Raw genomic sequence first — 26,755 nt, 5'->3', positions numbered from 1 at the left:
CATTAACCACAATACCTGCAGTCAAAATGCAAACAAAAAACACTGGATAATATATGCATTGTCCTTGAAACTGATTGGTCCACACCAAGGGACGGCTTTCTTTGTTTGGTGTGGACCAATTACTTTCAAGGACAATGCATATATTATCAGTGTTTTTTGTTTGCATTTTGACTGCAGGTATTGTGGTTAATGCAGACATGAATCCTTGTAAAAAGGTTTGTTTCATATTCTTTAAATCAAAATTAAATCAAAATTTGATTTCAGTTTTGTTGCCAGAAAAAAGGGGAAAAACCCTATTATTATCCGCTACAATTTTTGAGTACGACGTTTCGCTAATTACATCCAGCATCATGTAATTACCAGCGAAACGTCGTACTCAAAAATTGTAGAGGATGTTGAATCACTCTTCAACACATCGGTGGGCTAAAGTAGTGAACTATTTGTATTTTGTAAACGTGACACATTTTTTTACTGTTTGGCCGTGTCGGGTGGTGGAGGGTTACGACACATTTCTAAATAACGCGATCTAACCTCAAAAACGTTTAGTATGGACCCACGCTACTGTATGTGACATATCACTGAAAACACATGTAAATGGTTCCAAAACAATGCAAACAAAATGCGTAAAAATTTAGTTTTGTGTTGAAAGCATTTTATTAACATAACCTACAGGGTAATTCCAACTTAAAAGTTATTTTTTAAAAAACATTTTTTTAAAGATAATTTTGTTTAAGAACATCTGAATGACCCATTATAATCTCATTCAGCAAAGTCGAGGGTCTCCACGTTTCCACATTTGGCACATTCACTTCCCCCCCCCCTCCCAACAAAAGCGTTCCGCTGGATTGTCTCACATAAGCGTGCTGTATGCGGCATCACAACAGGCAAAGCTTACATGATGGTGCTGCTCCACTTGACCGCAGTGGCTATGCAGGCAGCAACCCCAGAGTACTACATATTTGGCTCCAATTCTTTGCTCGCCGCGCCCGATTGATGCAAAAGCTTCGTATTATCCGACTGTTTTGGTGCCACACAAAGAATTACAGTACTCCGTGTCTCACGTGATCAGGTAAAGCCCAAGCCCCAATCACAGTAACAGAAAAAGGCATAACATGAAAAACATTGCTTTAAAAAATATATAACAGAGAAATATATTCATAACTGTCACATGATGAGTGATCGAAAGGTCTGCTGCCTGACACAATAGTGGCGCTGCAAGGGTGACTAGTCACAATTAAAGTGCAGTACTTTATTTGAATGGATGACCAACTTCATTGCAATTGTTTAACTATACATTTAAAATGTGTTTGACTTGATCTTGTCTGTGTAAACTGTATATTGGAGAACTGAATAGAGCAATCTGGATGACATTCAGAGAAAAGATAGGTCCATCGTGAATGAGACGGATAAATACAGTTATTTAATTTGTACAAAATTGTGTCATTTGACCTCATTTTAACTGGAAACTGCAATTCCAGACCATTTACTTTTACGCTGCTCTGGTTGGAACGAACTGTGCTCATTTACAAGGCTGAACTGCACCACCATCCACTGCCATCAAGTACACGTACCCTACGTCAACCCCCCCACCACTGAAAGATAACCGCAAAATGCATACAAAATAGAAGTCACTTAGCCTTGTACTGCACTAAAATAACATAAATACAGTACATTATAGGATGCTATATATTTATAAGGCAATACAATAGATGCATCACAGCAACAGCGTACTGTGTGATGAGGCACGGCACTGTCTATATGAGCAACAGTTACGAGCTCCGATTAAAAAAAAACACATTGCATGATTTTATTCCATAGCACACGGTTTCAAACATGACATTTGAAAGGGTAAAAAATTAGGACAAAATAAGGTCGCTCTCAAGTTCATGTCATCCACTGGTACAGCCTACTTAATGCATTGGCTCCACCGTGGAGTTACGTGACTGTCTAATGATGTTGCTGTCATTCGTTATTCTCCGCTATTGTCAGTTTAATATCATTTAAGAGCTGCTGATGCATGGATGTCAACCGACAGTCATATAACCCTCATAGCGTGCTGAAGCTAGGGCTGTGTAACCTGGTGTGCTTTAACATCGAGAGCCAAAAGTGAGAATTTGCAATGTGGCAAAGAAAATAATCAGGTTTTGTATAAAAATTAGCCTCTTAAAAATGTTAATTTCTCAACAATATTCAATTCGCGTTTGCAATCCAAATAAAAACGCCCAATATAAATTGGAGACGTTTGATGATGTTGCTTGGATTTTGAGTGGCGAGCAAGCTGGTGGAGTATCACCTCCATGCGGTAAGAAGTTTCTCGGTGATCACGTCCACAGAAAAGACAAAGCCTTTACGTCCTGTTGTTGAAAAGTACAGATGTTCCATTGTTGAACAGCTATATTCCTCAAAAGGTTACAATAAGAGCGGTCCAATAACTAGATTCCGCTGAAGCAGGCGAGCCTTCCAAGTCCGAGCTGCAATCATTTTGATTCCCCATTAGTGCGCTACGTTCAGAACCACATCATAGTCTTGGAGGAATCATCGGCAGGTTTGACCATCTGAACACATAAATATACAGGTCCTTCAGCATTAACAACTGTCCGACTTGAACAGTCGTTACGACCCATCTTCATTTGCAGGTTTTCCTTGTGTTGAAAAAAAATTACACGACCGTCAAATCTCATCGACAAGCGCCATCACTTCCCGCATTTTTGCTGTGAAGAATTAAAAAATATACGACTTCGTTTCAGAGTAGGCCTTTATTGTTTTTGTTTTTATATATATAAGGGACGAAAATAAACAATCTTTTTAGTGCATCTGCAAGTCGGCAGGAGGCGGGGGGTCACTTCTTGACAGGCGGCGGCTGAGGCGGCTGAGGCGGCTGAGGCCCAGTTGAACACCTTGCAAGAGGGCCCTTCCTCGACGGAGGCGCCAGGTCACGCGCTGCTGCTGCTGCTGCTGCTGTCACGGCAGCGGCGGCGGTCGAGCTGCTGGCCCCGCAGCCCTCACTGCCCCCCTTTGCTCTGGTGCACTTGATGTCCCCCACCCCGGAAGCTCCGGCCCCGCCGGTCTCGCCCGCGGAGGGCTCTGGCACGGGGGCCTTGCTTCCGGCCGCGGGTGCGCTCTGCGGCGGCGGGGTCGTGCAGCCTCCTCCGTCTGGCCCGTCGGGATTCTCCAGCATCTCCTGGATGAGCGGTGGCATGGAGCCCGGGATCTCCATCTTGAGCGTGATCACACGGTCCGAGCCTGAGCAGAGGGGGAGGTGTGGGTGTGTGGGTGTGTGGGTGTGTGGGTGTGTGGGTGTGTGGGTGTGTGGGTGTGTGGGTGTGTGGGTGTGTGGGTGTGTGGGTGTGTGGGTGTGTGGGTGTGTGGGTGTGTGGGTGTGTGGGTGTGTGGGTGTGTGGGTGTGTGGGTGTGTGGGTGTGTGGGTGTGTGGGTGTGTGGGTGTGTGGGTGTGTGGGTGTGTGGGTGTGTGGGTGTGTGGGTGTGTGGGTGTGTGGGTGTGTGGGTGTGTGGGTGTGTGGGTGTGTGGGTGTGTGGGTGTGTGGGTGTGTGGGTGTGTGGGTGTGTGGGTGTGTGGGTGTGTGGGTGTGTGGGTGTGTGGGTGTGTGGGTGTGTGGGTGTGTGGGTGTGTGGGTGTGTGGGTGTGTGGGTGTGTGGGTGTGTGGGTGTGTGGGTGTGTGGGTGTGTGGGTGTGTGGGTGTGTGGGTGTGTGGGTGTGTGGGTGTGTGGGTGTGTGGGTGTGAGCGCTCGTATACACGGTTCTGGGGAGGTGCAGCAGGGCACTCATTGTGTTTCTTTCTTTCTTTCTTTTAAAGCTGCAGTTACTTTCCTTGGCATCTCTAATTGTCACGTATCCCCCCTGGTACATACTGGAATGGATTTTCGATTATGCCAGTGGGGGGGGGGCTTGGATTATGGGAACCAATGTGATATGGTGACATTAGCATTGTTGTGCTTTGTTTTCCCTCCAATAGCTTAAAACTACTGTTGACTTCCCACAAATTGATACTCGTTTAGAGGGTTCATGTGGCGAGTCAGCCACCAACATGTTTTTAAACTCACAACCTATGCATTAAATGATTGGAAGACAACAGACAAATAACATATTAGTTAATTACCCGTGAAAGCCTCGCACTGTATCCGTACTTTTACAAGAGGGATCCTGCTGAAGATGTTCGACCAACATCTCATTAAATATTGTTCTATGATATTTAATATTGTTATTTCATCTCGTTAAATATTGTTCTATAATATTTAATATTGTTATTTCATATTGTTAAATATTGTTATATGACGGAGGAAGCCTGAGTAACCACAGAAAACCAAACGTACAACCTTCTTGCTGTCTTGCTATCTCCTGACCACCTTGTAGGCCAGCAGGGTTGACTGCCATGATGAGATGCAATCCCTCAATCCCCCCCATCAAAAGCCCCGGATTACAGGCGTGCACCATTACATTTTCTTTCCGTATAAATTATATAGACTTGGATTACTTTAGACATTAAGGTCATGGGTTTTACAAAAAACATGACTGCACGTGTAAGTCTCCATTGCATCGGGGCTCATCACATTCGTCTCCCCAATTTGGACGCATTCAATCTGTCCGCTCCTTTGAAATAAAGTTGGCGAAGGCTGGTATGTTTCGGGAGGAATTAATTCCCCCTCCACCCCCCCATATTCTACATTGCTGGCATGCGATGCGATACGACATCACATGCAAAGCACTGACCATGTCAAATTTAGTCCCACGCATAAATAAGGTCAATAAAAATGCTTACATTTATCATACTCTCCAAGTGGCGTTTTTCTTTTTAACCACCGTGGGACTTGATATTTCGCGAACATATGCGCAAACGACGCTCTGGATTGCTATGAAAGCACAATTTCAAATTTAACTGTGCGTGTGCTTATCTTGAATTCCAACGTGTAATCAAGATACAGAAGGTGACATTGAAGGACACGCTATTGCAAGCTTCCAATGAAGCAATTCAACCATATTCACTTGTGTGCTCAACTCCCAAAAGCAATTCAAGTTCAACTGCGAATTCCCACTCAGGTCAGGATTTTACTTAGCCCATCATCCCTCTCGGGCTTATACAATGAGTTCCTCTTTTTTGGGGGGAAATCAACAGTGGTTGTCCCGTGGAAAGGCCTCGTCTCCCCGCCCATGGCAGCTTCATAATTTGGCCGAGGGCTATGAACGAAGATGAGGGCATGTAGACGCGTTCAGACTCGTCATTTGGTGCATTTGTAAAGCCAAGAAGTGGTCGGAAAACTGGCGCCACGTGTTTCCATTGGTGCTGCTGACAACCTCAGATCAAGTTGTGTATATATTTTATTTGACCAGGTGAGGCCCACTGAGCTATATAGCAGCTCTCTTTCAGAAGCGACCTGGCCACAAATGATAGCCCAATGAAAGTGGCCTATCACTCGGAAATTTATAACAGCCAAATACTCTTAAGCACATGTTTCTAAATGTGGAGGGGTTAAACCGGAAGATCCAGAAAAAATCCACGTGACCACGGGGACAGAGAAATTCAAACTCCAAATATACAACAGGCATCAGAGTCGGGATCGAACCCAAGACCTCCTGTATGCCAGGTGCCACGGTATATCTCGTTTCCGCGGTTGGCCTCGCTTATACAAGGTTGGCCTCGCTTATACAAGGTTGGCCTCGCTTATACAAGGCATCACATCTTCTTTGGTTCTTTCGGTAAAGTCACGTAGAATGAGAATAAAATAATAAAAGAAAACAATTAAATTATCACGTTTCGGCCACAACACAAGTAGCCTTCTTCAGGTGAAGGAACAAAACTGTCGGGACGACAGAGCTTTAATGAACGCTGAAGAAGGCTACTTGTGTTGTGGCCGAAACGTCGCGAGAATTTTATTGTTTTATTTTATTATTTTATTCTCATTCTACGTGCCTTTACCGAAAGAACCAAAGAAGATGAATCCTTGCAGCCACGAAAGCTTTAAATCGAAAGGCATCACACATCCCTATTGCCCACGGATGCCGGTCTCGAAAACACGACGGACGCACCCTTGGAGCTGATGCCACGGAGGTCGGTGATCTTCATGAGGATCTTGGGGAACATGTGGGGCTTGGTGGGCCGCCGCTTGCGCACGTAGAACTTGAGCGCCTCCAGCAGAGGCTCCTGGAGCCGGTCGACTCGCTCCGGGTGCTCCAGCTCGGGCCGGTCTGCGTACAAATGAAGGCAAAGGTTATCCAGTTAGCCTCTGCGTCAGTAGTGGGGGAGGGGGGGGGGGCACTTTCGCCGATAAGACATCATCGGTGCGAGGGCCGCCACATGTTTGAAACAATTGGGGGTTTGACAGCACAGTGATGTGGGGGGGGTCTTTTCACTATTTGTGTATTGTTGAGGGCTGCACATCAGGGGCCGCACTAAAGGCCACCAGGGGCTGCCGCCGCCAGTGGCCCTGCGGGCCTCGCCATGAAGAACACTTGCTCGACGTCATTGGGCACCGTTTCATTTGATGTAATTTCCAGTGGCTGGAATGGCACGTGGAGGTGTGGTGTGTTGATGTTTACACACCGTGTAACATACGAATTTAAGCACTGAAAGTGCAAATGACCCTATTGTGATCCTATCCATGCCTGGTATTGCAGAAGTGACAAGATTACACTTGCACATGTGCATGTTAAATGTATCTCCGCGTCGTACGTAGCCAACCGTGCCAATCAGAGGTGCGGCAATAGTGATTCACATTGTAGAGGTACTGCAATATACAATGTCATATTGTTCATATGTTCAAAGTAATTTCATCCGATTACCTGACCGACAACCTTTTCAAATTACCAATAAGCTGGGATTAAAAAAACCAGGAGCTTTGTTACACGATTACACGTAGAGAGACATCAGAAGAGGGACGACGGGCAGACAGACAAGAGGGCGAGACGATGGAGGTGGCAGTGCACGTGGCCACGCGCCCGGCCCAAGCTTCCACTCGGCAGGCAACGCACCGCCCGTGATGAGGCAGATGGAAGAGAGCAGGCCGGCCTCTGTGTCGTCCATCTCGAGGGGCAGCAGCTGAGCGGCGAACGCGAACACCAGGTCGGTGAGCGGCCCAAAGCCCGCGTTGTGCATCTGCGTGCGGTTGAGTGTCAGCCCGTCCGAGAACGTCATCGTGTCGTGCTCGGGCGTGTAGCGAGTGCAGATCCGCAGGATCTGGTGGGGAGGGGGAGGGGGGGACACGGCAGAGCGACCGCGGGGATTAGAGAATAGGCGCCGCCGCCGCGGCGGCGGCAAGGCAGCGTCGAGAGCCACAGCGACGCACCTTTGCACGTGCCGATCGCGTCTCCGATTAGCGCTCGGGTTGGCTAGGTACGGAGCGAAACAAGTTCAACATTCATACATCGTACACACACACACATACACGTTGAACTTCTCTCGCACCATGCGTAGCCAACCGCGTGCTAAAATCGGGAAGTGCGGGTGGGTTTTCCAAAAGTAAATGAATTAAGAAAAGAATGTAATGGCGGATTCAGAATATAGTAAAATATCAAATTTGTATTTGGTATTTTTAAAAGTACATTCATGTAATACAATAAAATGCCTCATCTTTTTTGATATGGGGGGGGGGGGGAGGGGCGGCAGTTAGGTTATATGCAAAAAACATGTTAATAGGTTGAATTTAGTTCCCCACCACGATCACTCGCGAGTGACACCTGCTCATCCGTGAAAAAGGTGGATAATAAGAAGAATAAATCTGCGTACATAAGGAGTCTCTGCAGCTTGATTCAGAGCCCAATATTACATTTGCTGACAAGAGGTGTTTGCTCTACGTTGATTAATAGTTTCCCTCTGCTTAGACTGGCCCCCACCATAGTGACGGGGAATTTCCACCACTTGCTCAGTGTAGCCAACTGATACAAAGCGCCGTCTCATCCTCGCACGAGCAGGACACGCACACACTTTTACCTCGATTTTTTTTTATCAATACTCAAAAATACAAGAGTTAAGCGGAGACCCTGGACCATGAATACCCAAAAGCAGCTTGTGATAATGTGCCTCCGTTGTAGAATTATAAACGGTTTAACAGTCGGTTAAAATCTGGAGGGGGGGTGCCCTCTAGATGTTCTTTTTCCCCACCCATGGCTTTGCAATAAGGCCACTCTGCCTGATCGTGTGCCTACCTGGTGCTTGGCTGAGCCACTCATGCTAGGCAACTGAGCACCGGCACCATGCGGTTACCATTCGGTGATATTTTTGAGAGAGAAAAGAAAAACCTCACGCTATAAGCAGGCTCAAGTTTCCTGGCACTGTAGAGGCTCAGCCTCCACTGAACGCAATGAAAAGGCCGAGGGAAATTCAGTTACCGTTGTTGCTTTATAACCAAGAATCTCGTGGAAGGTTTTATATATTTAAGAATATGTACACTTTGCCCCCAAGGGAACTAATCATGGTCCCCAGTTCCACTGCCACTGGTGCTGTGTGATAAGTGGAGTGCCACCTTTCCCTGCCACGTAGTGTTGCAAAAGGAACAGCAATATTGTTTGAAGGATCCCTCCATCAAAGATAAAGCAACCGAGTTAGTTTGGGAATACATTGGAAGACACCCAGGCAACCCAATCGAGTGAGGGAAGCCAAGCAAGAGCCGATCGATCATCTCAACATGGAAGCAGGGCTCAAATAGCAGCGAGTCATCCCACCCAGCCTGTGGTCACCACGTTGCATCTGGGCACCCTGCACTGCACGTGTTTGACGGCTCCCTCCCCAGAAGCTCCCCTCCATTTGCCCGCAGCGCACGGCTTCCCCACAAACCCAGGTTCTCCCCTGGCCCTCGACAGCAACATGTCTGCCCTAAGTCTTCAATGATGGACCCAACAATACGTACTCTAGCGGTGTGGAGGGAGCGGTGGTATAGCGGTTAGCGCGCTGCGCTACTACGAACCCGGCATAGACCCGGAGTTCGATTCCCGCTCACGGCCACCAACACCAGTGGTGATTATCTGAACCGGTCATGGGTCTCTCCCTAGGTCGACTCAGCCTTGCATGAGTACCTCGTGCAATGTGTAAACGTCGCCACTAGGGAGACAAAGGTGGCCGGGCGTGGTGTTGGCCACCCACCGCCTCGTGTGCCGTGCCGGCCTTAATAGGTGCTCGCTAACAGCGCTTGCCCCAACAGTCTGTTAATAGGATATATGGGGTGAACTTGTGTGTGCACTTACAAAAGTGACAGTTCCGTAAATCTAACTGTAGGTGGCACTCTTTGCCCAAGGAATAAGAATGCCCCCACTCTCCCTCAACACCATTGCTTCTGTTCATTAATAAAATAAGGATGTCGGCGAATAGTCCCCTTGGTGTTTATTGATGCATGTCAACAGTAATCAAGAATAATGCATTCGCTGTCATCGGATTACTGGAGGCAGCAACTGATGATCCCATATTTTTGGAGTACAATAAATATATTGTTTTCAGCATGTCAGTTGTACATTGCAGTTTTTTTATCATTCCATTTTTTTTTATTCTAAAAGTATACCGAAACCTCATGAAATAGGTTGAATAGATCTTGGACAAAGGCTTAGGTTAATCTGAGAACATCAGCAGCTAATACATAACAGATCATTCAAAGCCCCCACAGTACAGTAGAGTGAGTGCTATATCCGAGCTGAAATGACAATATATTAAAGACGGTGACCATAATAAATAAACAAAATTAGCTTACGATCCTTTTAGAAGACCAAAATACATTTGTGATATGTTCCTCATAAAACCTCCAGTATTTCGCGATTATTTTTTTAAAAGTACCCTTCATAACACGGCCGGCTCAACACAGCCCAGTATTATTTCACTGGTACAGTGTGGAATGTGTACATGCAATTACGTTTGCGCAAGTGTGAAACACGTTCGGAAAATATTACCCAGGAACTGCAAGGCGTGCGAGGACAGGGCAAGTCACTGATGAAAGCAGATATGAACACGATTCATCAAGTGCTGCCCTTCCAGTGTACGATTCACAGACACTCCCGTAGCACTGTGCATCTGGGGAGGCTGTGTATCGTGTGATCTCAGAAATGCACGGATCACTGGATATACACACCTGCCAAGCAGCTTTGATACGCACAATAAATATTTATTTAGTGGAAGCAAACCAGATTTAATTCACGTGAATAACGCAGTGAATGTATGCATCCTATGGCATGAATGCTTTAAAATGATGTATTGATAAAAACAATTCATTTTATTTCAACATTATTTTACTTTAACTGTTAAAAGTGCTGTAAATGCAAATGTTAACCTGCCAATAAAATTTTGCAAGAACGTAGGGGATCAAAATATTAAGCGTTGAATATGTCCACAAAATTGCCAATCGTTGAGCAGGGGTTTATGATATTCATGTGATGGACCCATAGATGCCACCCCTCCCCATGTGTTCACAAATGCATTATCCCTCCTCATTATAGGTCACAGAGCTTAGGAGCAAATTACGTTAATACGCTAATCTAATTCTAAACTGGCTGGATGCGGGCCACATTTTATTAATCGATCGCTGGGTAGAAAAATTAGATCTTAATCGTACATCCCTCTACCCAAGTCCCGATCATCTGTGCTTCCTATCATCTGTGCACCCGAAGGTATCTGCACACAGCTTCCATTGTCCTTGTGCTACATTTTATCCTATTAGCCAAACTTTCGCTCAAACGAGTGAAAGTTCATCTCCGTTGCCAGTCCCCGAGCCATTCGTGGAAATTCCACATTCCCAAGTCGGGGGCCGGCTATCAGGAAACAATAACCGCTGTCTGCTACCCACCGAGTGGTATGCGCGACCCTTCCCCTTACAGCGCGGACTGCTGCCGCCACCCAGCAGCTGCCTGCCCTTGCCATTCTTACTTTTAATTAATTCCCTATGCTAAATCGATCTCCGACAGACTATTTATATTGTTTATTCCACGATGCATCCGTCTTGCTTGGCGCTGGCTAAACGTTATTATAAACAAGGGAGTGTGAAGGTCACACGTGTGTGTGACAACGCTGGCTCTGGCAGTAGTCTGACAAGAGGCTCAGCACGTCCCGTGTTTACGATTCTTCGCAAGCGAGTGCTAGGATAGTACAGATCTATTTAAAATCCTACATTAGCGTACCCCTCCGGTAACATTGCTGCCGTTTCTCCGCACAAAAGAGAGCGGGGAAATAAAAAAAAAAGCACCTAAACGTCTGCTTCCAATGAGGGTGAACATGTGCCACCTTCACTAAGCGTTCAAGCAATGCAAAAAAAAGCACTATAACCCTTTTCCGTTCTGAGACGTCTGAAAGCTGTAGGGCGGGTCCCATTCACCGCTGATTCTCGGAACGCGTAACCGGCTCACCGTTGTTTTTAAAGACATTGTATTCACCGCAGAGAACTGGAGCTACACGACCGCACTCTATGACTGCTACGCCATCCCGCGTGACATACGTGTACTTCATCAGAACAGAATCGGAAGAAAAACTAAAAACAAAATTACTTTATTGGAATAAAAACAGATGGCACACGTCATCAGTTTTGGGCAAAAAGCAAAAAAAGGTTAAAAACGAACTCCAACTTCAAGTCAGTGTCAACGTCAAGCACCTCCCCCCCTGCTCAATTGAATGGGTGCCGGTTACCTTGGGCCAGTGATGGAAATGCAACATTACCAGGCTTACTCAGTCTCTTCAGTGCACAGCCACTGTTGATTTATACCCAATAGGAGGATTGAATAAACCGAGCCTAATCACATTTCCACCAAATGTGCCGTGTGAGATTTGGGCGCCAAACGATAACTCGATTTGTGTAGCGGTGTTACCATCACCGCTTCCTTGCTCTATTACACGACGAGTTATCAGTGAAAGACGAGAGCTTTGTCAATGCCACTGCTCACCAAGATGTCGAGGCAGGCTGCCTTGAGCAAAGTGATCTGGTCGTCGATGCCCAGGGTGGAGAAGCCCGGAATGCGCTTGGCGAACTCCACCGTCTTCACGATGCACTTGGTGGACAGCTCGCTGAACTTATCCCACAGGTTGGCGTCGAGCGTCACGCGCTGCCCCGATCCATTGGACTGCGGAAGGGCACAACAGGAGCATTCAGAATGGTCCAAGTTAAAACAGGAGCGTTTCAATCAATCAAAGTTTTATTTCCACTGCGTTGGGGCGATGCTCATTTTCCACAGGTGGCCGTGAGCCAGTTGTTTGAATTTCACATTTCTACGGTCCCTCCCGAAGACAAGTATTAATTTCGTACAAAGGTGGCGACGGCTGCGTTTAAACTTGGAGAGATGATGTGCCAACTCAACCGTCGATGGAGATTTGGGCCACAATTCACCGGCGCGTTTTCTACGGCAGCGTTTTCGTGCCCTTCGGTGGCAGATTCGCAGCTTATTTGGTCCAATCCCACCCACCATTTACAATCTAACAGCGGCTACATCCGCCACTGGGGCAGCATCCTGCCCTGAAAGGTGGAGCGAGTGTGGCCAGGTGCGTCCTGAGCGTGGTGGCCCACACGAGTGTTGGGCGAGTGGGCGTGGCGATGTATCCGGTGAGGTCTTGCCACATCCTCCTTGCCACTGTGGCAGGGGCTTGCTGGCAGGAGGTCATGTGGCAGACCCAGATGTCAGGTGTTCAAATTTACACACGCACTTTTATGTCGACTAACAGATTGTTGGGGCAAGTGGTGCTAGCGAGCACCTATGAAGGCCGGCACGGCACACGAGGGCCAAGTGGCCAGCACCGCGCCTGGCCGGCTTTGTCTCCCCAGTGGTGATGTTTACACACCGCAACAAGTACTCATTTGAGGCCAAGTAGACAATATTGCATGTGTAATATACATTATACCTGCAAACACATACACACACATGCGTATACAGTACAGAACATCTAATGGAGATGGTCGTGCCTGAGCGACAAATGTAATTTCTGCAAAATCCTACTGAAAGGCAAATCCTACTACTGGTTACTTGTCATACATCATGTGTGTACATGCACGCCATGTGTGTACATTCACATAGACAGATAGCAGCATCAACAGGAGTGTCATCATCAGCATCACCTGCATCTTCTTCGCTATCTTCATGTCTATTGTCCATCAGCATTGGTGAGAGAAAACCAGGGTACTTGGAGAAAACCCGTTTCTATAAGGGATTACCACTCGCGCTTATCTGACATACAAAACACCAAGTCAAAGTCTTTCCTCTTAAACCAGCAATGGATCGGCACTCATTTGGAGGAGCAAAGGCCAGACACTTCATAGGATCATCAATGTTAACCTTCCACAATGTAGTATGTATCATGAGACCTCCTTTGCCAGTATTCAATTATGTTAATAGGGTTTTCCCCCTTTCTGCATGTTCACCACAAGTATATGTGGTTAATGCAGACATGGTTCATTGCAAAGGTTTCAGTTTGGTGTTTTAACATCTTAACACCTATTTTATTGTTTTATATATATTTTGTTATTTTGTTGTTTCTCTTCAACGTGACTTTACCGAAAAAACTAAGAATATGAATTACTGCAGTCACGAAAGCTTTAAATCAAAATTTAAATCTTAACACCTGTTTTATTGCCAGAAAGGGGAAAACCCGTTTAACAAAGTAGTATGTACAGTGAGGGGAAAAAAGTATTTGATCCCCTGCTGATTTTGTACGTTTGCCCACTGACAAAGAAATGATCAGCCTATAATTGTAATGATAGGTTTATTTGAACAGTGAGAGACAGAACAACAGCAAAAATCCAGAAAAACACGTCAAAAAGGTTATACATTTATTTGCATTTTAATGAGGGAAATAAGTATTTGACCCCTCTGCAAAACATGACTTAGTACTTGGTGGCAACACCCTTGTTGGCAATCTCAGAGGTCAGACGTTTCCTGTAGTTGGCCACCAGGTTTGCACACATCTCAGAAGGGATTTTGTCCCACTCCTCTTTGCAGATCTTCTCCAAGTCATTAAGGTTTCGAGGATGACGTTTGGCAACTCGAACCTTCAGCTCCCTCCACAGATTTTCTATGGGATTAAGGTCTGGAGATTGGCTAGGCCACTCCAGGACCTTAATGTGGTTCTTCTTGAGCCACTCCTTTGTTGCCTTGGCCGTGTGTTTTGGGTCATTGTCATGCTGGAATACCTATGGCTGAGGGAAGGAGGTTCTCACCCAAGATTTGATGGTTCATGGCCCCGTCCATCGTCCGTTTGATGCGGTGAAGTTGTCCTGTCCCCTTAGCAGAAAAACACCCCCAAGGCATAATGTTTCCACCTCCATGTTTGACGGTGCGGGATGGTGTTCTTGGGGTCATAGGCAGCATTCCTCCTCCAAACACGGCCAGTTGAGTTGATGCTAAAGAGCTCCATTTTGGTCTCATCTGACCACAACACTTTCACCCAGTTGTCCTCTGAATCATTCAGATATCATTGGCAAACTTCAGACGGGCATTTATATGTGCTTTCTTGAGCAGGGGGACCTTGCGGGCGCTGCAGGAATTTAGTCCTTCACGGCGTAGTGTGTTACCAATTGTTTTCCTGGTGACTATGGTCCCAGCTGCCTTGTGATCATTGACAAGATCCTCCCGTGTAGTTCTGGGCTGATTCCTGATCATTGCAACTCCACGAGGTGAGATCTTGCATGGAGCCCCAGGCTGAGGGAGATTGACAGTTCTTTTGTGTTTCTTCCATTTGCGAATAATCGCACCAACTGTTGTCACCTTCTCACCAAGCTGCTTGGCAATGGTCTTGTAGCCCATTCCAGCCTTGTGTAGGTCTACAATCTTGTCCCCAACATCCTTGGAGAGCTCTTTGGTCTTGGTCATGGTGGAGAGTTTTGAATCTGATTGATTGATTGCTTCTGTGGACAGGTGCCTTTTATATAGGTAACAAGCTGAGATTAGGAGCACTCCCTTTAAGAGTGTGCTCCTAATCTCAGCTCGTTACCTGTATAAAAGACACCTGGGAGCCAGAAATCTCTGATTGAGAGGGCGTCAAATACTTATTTCCCTCATTAAAATGCAAATCAATTCATAACATTTTTGACATGCGTTTTTCTGGATTTTGTTGTTGTTATTCTGTCTCTCACTGTTCAAATAAACCTACCATTAACATTATAGACTGATCATTTCTTTGTCAGTGGGCAAACGTACAAAATCACCAGGGGATCAAATACTTTTTTCCCTCACTGTATTTTACAGACCCTGAAAAAATGATGGACTAACAACCACTGACTAGAATTGTAACCCAAACATCCTTATTTTCAATCTGGAAAATTACACATAACAACACCTGGCAGGGCTACACTTATTGCAATTTGCCATTTTTTTTTTAAACACACAACCGACTCGTATATAATGAATACTGTGTTGAAAAAAAATGCCTTTAGAACATTCAAGCACGTAGAATAATTTACTACAAAGTGCTCCCCTCTGACAAGCGGCAAGCCAGCCGTGTTCCAGTCCGTCTCAAGATCCAGCAGCCCTCGGGTGCTACCCTGAATGCGAGGCGTCCCTCCTGAGAGGCACGCCCAACAAACCTACAGATTCCTTTGTGCAGGGCAACCACAAGCACGTCGAGCCAATCGCCAGGATCTGTACAGGCAGTGCACCGAAGGCGGCTCTCCTCCATGAGACACACCAAGGACAAAGATCCCCCGTATAGCCTTAAAAAGGGTGTCGGGGCAAGTGCTGTTAAGCGAGCACGTATGTTGAACTTCTCTCGCACTCCACGTAGCCAACCGTGCAAATCGGAGGTGCGGGGGAAGGTCAGGGCGGCACACGAGGGGGTGGATGGCCAGGACCACATCCGATCACCTTTGTCTCCTCAGTGGCGACATTTACACACCGCACAAGGTACCCATTTGTGGCCCGAGTCGACCTACGGGAGGCCCAGGACCAAGTCAACAATCGTCACCAGTGTTGACTGTGAGCGGGAATCAAACCCGAATCGCCGGGTTCGTAGCGCAGCGTGCTATCCGCGACGCCACCGCTCCCCACACGAGACACACCACAGTCGGCGAGTCCCAGAGTGCAGTGACTAAAAGTTATTTGCTAAATCCGGAATGCCTACTCTTACATGCTGTGGTTATGCACGTAGGCACGTAGGGGCACACCAATGGGCATTAGTGTGAATTGTACAGGTGACTGGAGGGCTTTAAATCCAAACATCTGCATATGTTAGGCCTACAACAGCCACTTCCATAAATTCTCAAAGTGCTCCAACCCTCAATACCCTCCTGCTCCAACAGTAACCAGAAGGCTGCAATGTTTAACAGCTTATTTTACATTTGAATGAAGAAGACTTGTGAACGGTAGAAAACGTATCGCAGTGTGACGTCAAAAGTCATTTTGGGAACTGGCTGAGTAACAGAAGTTGGCTACGTATGGTGCGAAAGAAGTTCAAAATGCATACATACAATGGTACAAATGTTATCTTTAATTGTCAATGTTGTAGCAATACAGGTTATGTTTTTCTGTGCCATTAAGTCACATGCGAAACATGTGAAATGTCCAAGCAAGTGTAGTTTATTTAAGATGTCCAAGCAAGTAGGATTCGGCTGTGTGAATTGAACATAGCAGTACAAGTCAGTTCGTCTCCGCTCAAATGAGCAATGGACTTGTGCTCATTTCCAGTGATGGCCCTGAGCCTGCTGGAAATTCCATAGTCTCTCTAGACAGAAGCCAGTCTCTCTATGGGAAGACATACAATTGCTGCATCAACCTGGGAAATTTATATATGGTTTACTTTTGCAAGTTGTGACTTGTGAATATAAACAATAACATTTCACAAACTGATCAAGGACACAAGTGTCTTTGTATTAGTTGCATAAGTGCAATGCATACGGGGAATCACTATCAAGATGAATGTTACTCTGACAAGGCCCAGGATTACTGAATTCAATCCTGGTTTCCCAGGAATTATGAAATATTCAATATATATGTAGCTTCCTGTGACTGAATGAGGGACTCAGTTGGTGATGTAAAGTCTCACAATGTTGCAGAATGCCTAGAAAGCTGACATTTGACACATTTTGTTGAACTTATGTTTATACCTATAAACGAAAAACAACAATTTGCAATTAGTTGGGAGAAAAAAACATTGTGAACGTTTTTTTTTAGCAACGCCTCAACTAAAGTTTGTATCTGGAAGTTTTCACGAATCCAAATACACGGCATCATGTTCTTGATAATGCTACGTGTTGGGTACTTTTGGGACGAATACGATTTACAAATCAGGCAAAGGCGGCGAAAAGCTACTTCCATGAAATATGACGTAACTATGATTAATATGACAATATTCATTATTACGTTACTGTAGAGTTTCGAACAAAGCTTTAAACAAAACAATACCTCCAGTGGGAATGTGCTGCGCTTTGACAAAGTCAGGGATGTGTTTTCTTTTTCATTTACCGTACACAAAACTTAAAATAACCTAACATTTCAACAGCTGGCACTGCTGAGAATTTTTGGACTGACACTTGTAATCTGCTTGTATTTTATTAATTATTAAATTAAGATTTGTTAAAAAACTGTCTTATAATCAGTCTTCTAAAAGATAGTTTCTGTAGCACAACTAGATTTCCCTCCTGAAGCCAATATATTTATGTTTTAAAATACAACCAAAACTATGAGATTAGCTAACCAAAATGGCACCTACACTTGATCAAAACACCACGCCGTACGATTCACTCGTTTCTCAACACCGACCAACTTGAGGACTCTTTTGGTGGTTTTTTTCGACGCTGTCAAGAAGCCAAAAGTAAACCGCAGAGGCTGCGGAATGAAACACCGTGATTATTATTATTTTATAAAAAGAGACTGGGTGGATAACGAGAAGGGGTTCTCACTGACGGGACTAAGGCCCCTGGGCATTTGCGCTGACGTCTGAGACGAGGCGAAATTTTAGCGGTGCTGTTATAACCCAGTGTAAACCAAGTCTGGCATCGAGACTGTTTGTTTTCATGCAAACTTAATAACTTACCTGTTTTGTGAATTGGAAAGACGGCAATTTAAAAATATATAATTGATAAGCTTTCATGACAGTTTGATTTTGTATTTAAAAAAATATAAGAGTACATTTTACACAAATGTTACATAAACCAATTTGGCTTGGCAGAACAGATGAAGCGATTGTTCATGAAAGTTCCATAACGTTCTAGTTGCGTACCCTCGTTTTGACTGTCATTTGTTATTCTGTATGTGCAGCAACTAAAGTTACTGCAAGGAATGCCCATAACGTGTATATGGCGAAGCTTGCTGTACAGCAGCGCACTTACTTATGAGATAACGGGCCAACCTCGTGAACCGAGGGGTTTCTCAGCTTTCTGGAACGTTCTTCTGACAGAAGCCTACAAGGGCCACTTCTGCTCAATTCAAGAGCAACATAGCGGCCAATTCCCAACCAGGGACAGAGCGAGGATCTTTTGCCAAAACGGGGTGAACATCACCGCACAATCCCCAAGCCACAGTTATGGCTGAACCAATACAGCTGTAATGTGACTTACACAAACATGTACCACAAGAGCCAGGCGATTCCCGTGATTATTGTCCTGAATTCACGATTCCATGTTGAGACTCGAATATGATTTATAATGGGGATGATGGGATCGGTTTGAATCAAGGAATAATGGGGAGCTGGGCCTGTGCTCAGCCTGGTGAGGCATTCAGACAAGGGAGGACCACCATGGGCCCTGTACATTCTGGCGGAATCACAATTTACACGTAGGGCCTCAATGCCGAGGTAATGTTGCAAAAGCGACTCTGGTTGATACCGGGCAGCTGGTATCAACCAGAATCACTGTTTAGCCAGAAAGGAACTTTCTAGCACATGTCTGTGGAATCCAGATGTTGGGACATCCCAGGAATCGTGAGAAATGATCACCGCACCTATATTTACTTGGCCGCAATCTATGATTAAAGATGTACGCATATGGAATCACGCCCCACGGTTTAGGTGGTAATTCTGAAATTTTGTGGTGTTTTTCTTCTCCCTAACCCAGCCCACTTTGGTACATTCCTCCATGGTGACTAAGGCCATTCAACGGATACATTGAAATCATCTGAATTTACCACAGGATTGGCCATCATTTTTGCCAAGAGGGATGGAGTGATTTCAATCTCTATCAAAGTCAACTCAGCCCATACATGCCTCCAAAATTAGTACAAAGAATATCACCTGCTGTGACTCCGTGAGATTTAAACGTAAGTTGTTCTATACACTGGTATCTATACTCATTTGAGCATTGGATATTTTAACTTCATATTTGACACAATGCTTCATAAAGTAAATAATAAACAGCAGAACTCCTTTTTATCTGTGACCTGCAAGATGGTACTAATTACTACTATAATAAACCAAGAATGTGTGTCACGCGCGTGATGTCACTCCACATGAGGGTCACCCCCCCCCCGCGTGACGTCACTCCACATGAGGCCCACCCCCCCTCATTAATATTCATGAATGGGTGGATTTTTTGACTAACAGAGGAAGGTCGAGCTGAATAAAATAATGTTTTACGCAAAGTCGCTTCAAATATGACATTTCTTTACACAAACGGTAAAAATAAATCTACCCAGCACAGTGCTATATCCGTGCGTGACGTCACTGCAAAAGAGCCCCCCCCCCCATCCCTCCCCTCGTTAATAATCGTGAGCGGGTGATGTCACTCTACATGACGCACACCTCCCCAATAACCATGAGGGGTGACGTCACTCCACATGGGGCAACCCCCCCCCCCCACATCAATAATCATGAGCTGAACAATTTTTCTATTGAATATTTCAGATTTACTGCAATATACACCCGTCCTTGGACGGGCTAACAAGCCAGTTTAATGAGGAATGGCCAAGTTGGACCCCTAATTAATTCTTTGAACTTGAAAAATTCCAATTGTGTGTACTGTGAAGAGCTCTGCTGTGATGTCAATAGGCATAATGGCATCGCCGCTCTTGTGTGTGGTCACGCAGGTCAATAAAAACACATTTTAGGGGATACCCGCCCAGCGAGCTTGGGGATCCCATTTAGAAGGCAGTAAAGCAAGTAGATCACAGATGTTTGAGTGGAGCGTTAACCTTTTAAATGCTGTGGGTATTCTTCCAGCCACTCTTATTTTATCCCATGTGTAAACACCCGATTGTAATTGACAATTCAAAGAGAATAACCAACCAACAAAGCGCTTTTTTTAGCAAATAAAAAATTCTAATATCACTTCCAATGCTGCACTTTCAACAGCTTTCCTTACTAACTGAAGCTTGTTCGCAGGCAAAATGTACTTGATTGTTGCACATCACAAAAGGAGCAAATGCATCGTGGTGACATGCGTTATTGTTGTAGTGCTCAAATCAGAGCTCTCTCCGATTAGATAAATGTACTAATGTCCTCGATATTCTTCTCATATCTTGTTGCCACACTCTACATCATCTATTCACAACAACAATTGCGAAGAACACATATCCATGCAGAGCTCTTTCTTGGCCAAACGATAAAAAAACAGAAGCACATTGTTTGGGAAACGGTGCCATGGCAGATTTTCACTGGCCAGCAGGCCACGTGCGAGCCACAACTCATTTTCAGTTTCGTCATGCACCATACAACGACGCTAAAAGTGACATACTTGAGGAATGTTTCCAAGATAAGCTCATTTAGCAACACATTTGACTCTTTTTGTTGTTGTTGTTGCATAAGTAAACATTTCATGCCAGCTCAAGATACATAAATACAAACAATATTAAGTTATTAGCCATGTTTAGGTTAAACAAAATTCCAGATTAGCATTCCTCTTTGCTCGTAGACTACAGAGAAATGACTTTAACCGAAACACACAGCAAGGCGCGGGGGCTGTGAGAGGCAGTTACAGCATGTTAAGCATTTGTCTCTCTGGGATGTAGAATTTTTCAGCAAACATCCAAGCAAAACACGGTGCCAGTTGACCTTGCAATAAAATACACGCTCTGCTGAGTGGCAGACTGGGAGTGCTTTGGACAGAAACCCAAAACCTGCCCAGATGGAGACCTCATCAACCATGGTACACGTGGCCTAAGGCTGACGAGAAAATAAAAGTATATTTTTTCAGGGCCAGCCACACAATACCCCACCTCCCCACAAGTGACAACAAGGGGGCAGAGATAACCAAAGAAGCCCAAAGCACTAAACACTGCTTTATCCACACGTGTGATCTCTGACAAAACATCCTCGTGCCAGGTAAAAATAGAACTGAGGCAGGTTCCAAAAGAAAACTGTTGTATACTGTAGATGACTCGAACTTAATAATCGAGCTTTCAAATGTAAAAAACAAAATGTTACTTGAAACAGCATAAAAAGTCAGTGTCTCCACCCCCCAACTAGGTAAATGCTGCAAATTTTCAGTTTACGAAGGAAAAATGTTAACCAGGCCTATAAATACATATTCAAGATGATCTCATTTTGTTTTTGCTGCAACAAAACAAAATGAGATCATCTTGGTGGCACATGGCAGCGGGTGACGTCTCTATCCTTAGCAGAAACACATTTTTCATTCGTACATCAAATGACAGACTGATGAACTAAACCCTGAACAGTTTTTTTTTTTTACCAGGTAAGAACCACCCAACTATATAGCTTCTTTTCAGAAGCGACCTGGACGCAATTTGTAGCTCAGCGAAGTGGTTTATCACGTGCAACTGTACAGCAGCCAAATATTCTAAACGCATATTTACGAATGTGGAGGGAAAAACCGGAGGACCTGGAGAAAAATCGACACGACCAAGAGGAGAATATTCAAACTCCAAATATACAACAGGCGTCAGGGTTGAGATCTAAACCACAACCTCCTGTATACCAGGTGAGGTAGTTAACATCTCGCCACCGCAGCCCAGGTGCTATAAATAGCATTGTACCCACAGGGACAGTTGCCACTGGGAAAGCCCTTTCAAATGTTTAACACGAAATGAAATGTGAGCTTATTGTATTGGAAAGCGCTCTAAGATGCTTTGGCATAAAGGGCGCAATAGAAAAATCTAATCATCATCGTTATACTTTACCACACTGAGCAGTCTCTGTTTTGGTGTAGGGGCTGCTTAGGACTGGTTGAGATATCACTTGCCATTGATGTTAGTCATGGCCGGGAATCAAACTAAAGTCACTGGGTTCAGACAGCATTGGGCTGTCCACTGCATCAACCACCACACCCCCCCCCCCCCCCCCCCAGATAACTTAACGATTTTAAACTTTGACCTCTCGTCTTAAGTGGAAACCATCAAGAGTTATAAAACAGGCAACGCTTTGGCCAGAAGTTCATCTAAACAATAACCATTCCCTCCGAGAATATACTGGATTGGGATTTTCCTGAAAATGTCTAATTGTGGTACGAAAACAAAGATATCAATGTGCACACTACGTATCGTATCTGCCATATGGATTTGTCCCATTGTTTCCAGCGCGTAACTGGAAGTAAACACTGCCGCTGGATGTGGGATGCCTTGCAGCCAGTGTCAAGGATACGAAAAAACATAGTCGCAGATAACAGATGATTTGCAGCCCTGCTCTCAACCACCACTATCAGTCAGTGGGTTCTTTCTCCTCCTCAAGGGGCAGAGGAGGAGGGGGGAGGCAGAGGGAAAACCGCTTGTGTTGCCAATGGGATATTACCATCATGTTCACAAGCAATTCTATTACAAATAACAGGAGCGAACGTACTGGCACGGATTTCATGCATTTAGCATGACATTAAGCACGTCCTGCATTCGCTATCCTGCTGAGTGGCAGTTTGGCGGTGTCCTGGCGTAACCCACTTTCTTTTCACAACTGCCAAGAGGACGTCTTTGGGTTGCGTTTGTTCTCCGATCCGTAGCTTGGTTCCTCTTTCCCGTCTCTCCTTAGAATTCTCAGCATGCGTGCCTCCATGCTTCTTTGTGTCCTTTTTTTCAATCTTGCTCCATTTTCCGTGCCATATTTCACAATTCCGTTCCATGTCACAAGCAGCCAATATACACAATTGAAAACGTTCCGTGTCAGGCCCACTGCTTTCAAATAAGAATTCAATTTTCCAAAAGCACTCCAAAAGCCTGCCCTCGCTCACCTTTATTTCATTACTATAATCCTAATGCACTTTCAATCACTCTCCTGAAACATATGCATACTCGGTTGTGCTTTGCAGTTTTAACCAGACAACAACCATGTTCTTTCGTTCAGCTAATTTCTATTTGTTTCGCTCATACCTATGGAAAAATTACTCAGGTCGGGGCGAGCATGACTGAGCATTTGTATACACTTCGGTGAGGTGCTGCAAGTGGATTTGCAAATGCATGAGCTGAGCGAGCTTCCTTTTAATGCATGCGGTGTGCTCAACAGCAGGAGGAGGACGTGAGAGAGGGCGCAATTGCAGCTCCTCGTTTATCAAGATCACCTCGTCGCTTCCCATTCTCGCAACCAAACGCATTAACGTTCGGTTGAGGGATTCAATAAAGAGGCCACAATGGATGCGAAATTTACAAACAAATAAGCGCACTCGAAAAAAACACTTTTCGATGGGAAGAGAATGGCAACGTTTGTGTTAGGAGATGAGTTGCCGTGGCGGGAGTGGCAGTTGAAACGTCTAATTGCAGGGGTCAGACCACCGGACGAGAAGAGATGCAGCTGGTCTACAGAAGCGCACACATGAGGGGGTGCGAGAGATGTCGTGGCAGGGCACAGAGAGCAACCTGGACAGTTCGCGATACAAGGTGGATAGACAAAATTGCAGACGTCACTTTAAAAAGTAAGGACCTTGCACAATGGCGAGGCTACGGTGAATGTTCACAAGCTGTGTGAAAAAAATCGTTACGGAGTACCAGGTGCGTCATCATTGTGAGAAGCCGTCGCTGCCTATCCACTGCTAGATGAATGCATCCCCACGTCATGCTGTAATCCATATAACCCCAGCACATGAGATAATTGTATTGATCCATCCAACTTGTCTCCCCACCCCCGGGTCAGCACTCTGCGTCCAAGTATTGTAGTGTTTCTGATATGTGTTCCTCCAAAGGTTACGCCATGCAAATTAAATACATCACACTCCATTGTGAATATCAAAACAAATTAAACTATATCTTAATCTATAGGCCTATTGGCCTTTCAGACTTGCGTTTGCCAAAAGCATTTTAAGTGGTTCTGAAACCCTATGGAGCATGCCTTTCTGTTTGCTCATGTCTGTCTTGGGGTTCACTTTGCAGTTATCCTCATCATGCCCACACTCTTTCTCCCACCTCTTGCCTCCGTCTCTTTTTACCGTCCCCATTGTCTCATCTCACTGACCCACTATCCGTCGTCTATCTTGTCATCTTACTGCATCTCCCTTATTAGTACTGTACGATAGTGTTTAGTATGTCATATAGTGTGCTGTATGTAGTGGTGGGGAGCGGTGGGGCAGCGGTTAGCGCACTGCGCTACGACCCTGGTGACCCGGGTTCGATTCCCGTTCACGGCCAACACCGGTGACGATTATCTCAATCGGTCCTGGGCATCCCCTAGGTCGACTCGGCCTCAAATGAGTAGCTGGTGCGGTGTGTAAACATCGCCACTGTGGATACAATAGCGGCTGGGCGTGGTGCTGGACACCCACCTCCTCGTGTGCCGTGCCGGCTACTTGCGAACAGCACTTGCTCCTACAGTCTGTTCAGGCTATACGGGGTATCTTTGTCTTTGTATGTCTGTTAGCGGTAAGAAATATTTAAATAAAGACCATTCAGTGAGGTCCAATTAAGTAATAATCCAGAGATAAGCTGCACACAATGGACTATTAACAATTCAGTGGAGAGATGCATGCATGCACGCAATTGCTGAGGGTGTGCACATGCATTATGTATGTGAAGGATATATTACGTGAAGCATCTTAATGAAGAATGCACAGGAAGGATGCATGTGAAGGCTGAAAATTAAAACTGCACGGCACGGACTTGGGTAGGAGGAATGTACATTGAGGAAGAAGGTCGGGTTATTTGTGGGGCTATTTTTCTTATAAATTTCAGGGCTGCCAGCAAAGAATGGCATTGTTATCCCAAAATAGCAACAATCTTGAGATTATAACAACGGTACTTTATATATATCTCCATTAAAAAAACAACAGTGAGTTTCAAGAAAATGTAACTACAGGCAAACATCACCGCACCTGGCAGAATGTGAGCAGATGGGTGTGCTAATTAAATTAGCAATCATTTTAATGCACGCACCACACTGAACAAAAGCTAATCTTTAAACGTTTGACAAAACTCAGTGTTAATAATGAGTTATATGCCGCAAAAAAGGCTTTGTACAGGTATGAGATGTGTTTCTAAACAATATTAAAAGCAAATATAGTGGCTTCACAAGCGGTAGGTCATCAGATGAGCATTCATTTTTCCCTTCGCGCAGTTTGCCGTTGCAGTTTTCTTCAAAGACATCGAGGTTAAGCGACAATTTGGTAATATCAAAGTCACATTTTATTACTTTCCCATTTAATTTCCAAACATTCAATGCATGAACGAGAAGCCAAATCGAGTTCCTTCCGCCTCAAGCGAGCAAGGAGCTCCACGCATCACGAGGCTCCCTGGATGACGATGAGTTTTTCTTTTACAAGAATTAAAATAGAAAAAAAAGACATTTTTCTCGTGAAAGCCTATAATTTTTGGTCATTTATCCACCGTTTATTTTAAACACCTACATGGCTGCGAAGTTGCACCCAACGAGTGACGTGACGGTACACGCACCTGGCTGTTGTGGCGACATCGTGGGTGTCACGTGCTGGGCTCTCAAGCATGCAGCAGAAGTGAAACCAATGAGCCCATGGGGGTGGGTTCCTGAGCCCCCAAGCGATCGGTCTGGCCTGGTGGGCGCTGCCAGAGGGACAGCCTTTTTGGCCCAGCGAGGTGCGAGAACCAGGGCAGCACAGCTCCTACTGGGCTTGGAAACGCCGTCAAGGTTCTGGAGGCCCTTTCAAGGGGGTGAAGTAAACAGTCAAGGTTTGAATATAATTGCCATTTTTTTTTCCACGAATGTATTCCACCAGTCACGAGTTTGAGCTTTCAAATCCTGGTCACGGTTCAACTCGGCCTCAAATTCTATAAGGGTTGGCAAAACGCGTACCCATTTGTGAAAAATCCACGGTGGTGGTCCTGCGGAGAGAAGGGACAACCCCCCCCCCCTCTCCACCACCAAGGGAATGTGAAATTTGACCTTGCAGGCTCAGGGGTTCACCCAATGAAGATGCCCCCCCCCCCTCGCTCGAGTCAGCAGGGACACTTTGAATGTTGACTTTGAACTCTAATGTTATACCCGATATAGCTCACAATGACTGACATGCATCTGACACAAAGCACTATAAACCATAGCCTATCACTTGTTCAAGCCTTGGCGGGCATGCTACTGCTGAACCCATTGACATATATTGTACGGTCACGTTTTTATCAAGCGTAACACGAACCGTGCAGATTTAAAAGGCCGAATTAAAATGTGTATGTATCAAATCAGGATTTGCACAGTAATTATGTGTGTGCACACCTTCATGTGTGTTTATACATGCTTTGTATAGTGTAGGGGGAGCGGTAGTGTAGGGGGAGCGGTAGTGTAGCAGATAGCGCGCTGCGCTATGAACCCGGCGATTTCCGCTCATGGCCAACATCACTGACGATTATCCGAACCAGTCCTGGGCCTCCCCTAGGTCGACTCCGGCTCAGATGAGTACCTGGTGCGATGAGTAAACATCGCCACGAGGGAGACAAAAGAGGCCGGGCATGGTGTCGGCAACCCATCCCCCCGTGTGCTGTGCCGGCCAGGTGCTCACTAAGAGAACTTGCTCAAGCAGTCTGTTAAGG

The 26,755-nt window shown here is 45.4% G+C and overlaps 1 protein-coding gene across 5 annotated transcripts in view; it reads right to left on the bottom strand.

Annotated features, from left to right (window-relative positions):
• Positions 1–630: 630 nt before the first annotated feature.
• Positions 631–26,755, bottom strand: part of LOC116938796 (retinoic acid receptor alpha) — a 247,046-nt gene continuing 220,921 nt past the window's right edge. For all 5 annotated transcript variants that reach the window (XM_032946437.2, XM_032946438.2, XM_032946439.2 and 2 more), the window contains 4 exons: positions 11,864–12,040; positions 6,986–7,190; positions 6,044–6,202; positions 631–3,243 (listed from right to left, as the gene is read on the bottom strand). In XM_032946437.2, the coding sequence (XP_032802328.2) occupies positions 2,840–3,243; positions 6,044–6,202; positions 6,986–7,190; positions 11,864–12,040 (945 nt within the window). In that variant the 3' untranslated portion in view covers positions 631–2,839. The remainder of the gene's footprint in view (positions 3,244–6,043; positions 6,203–6,985; positions 7,191–11,863; positions 12,041–26,755) is intronic.

Source organism: Petromyzon marinus, chromosome 4, assembly GCF_048934315.1.
Source record: "Petromyzon marinus isolate PM22_M1 ecotype Great Lakes invasive population chromosome 4, UKy_Petmar_22M1.pri1.0, whole genome shotgun sequence".
In the NCBI taxonomy this organism is placed as follows: domain Eukaryota; kingdom Metazoa; phylum Chordata; class Hyperoartia; order Petromyzontiformes; family Petromyzontidae; genus Petromyzon; species Petromyzon marinus.
This window is presented reverse-complemented; position numbering and strand designations above follow the sequence as displayed.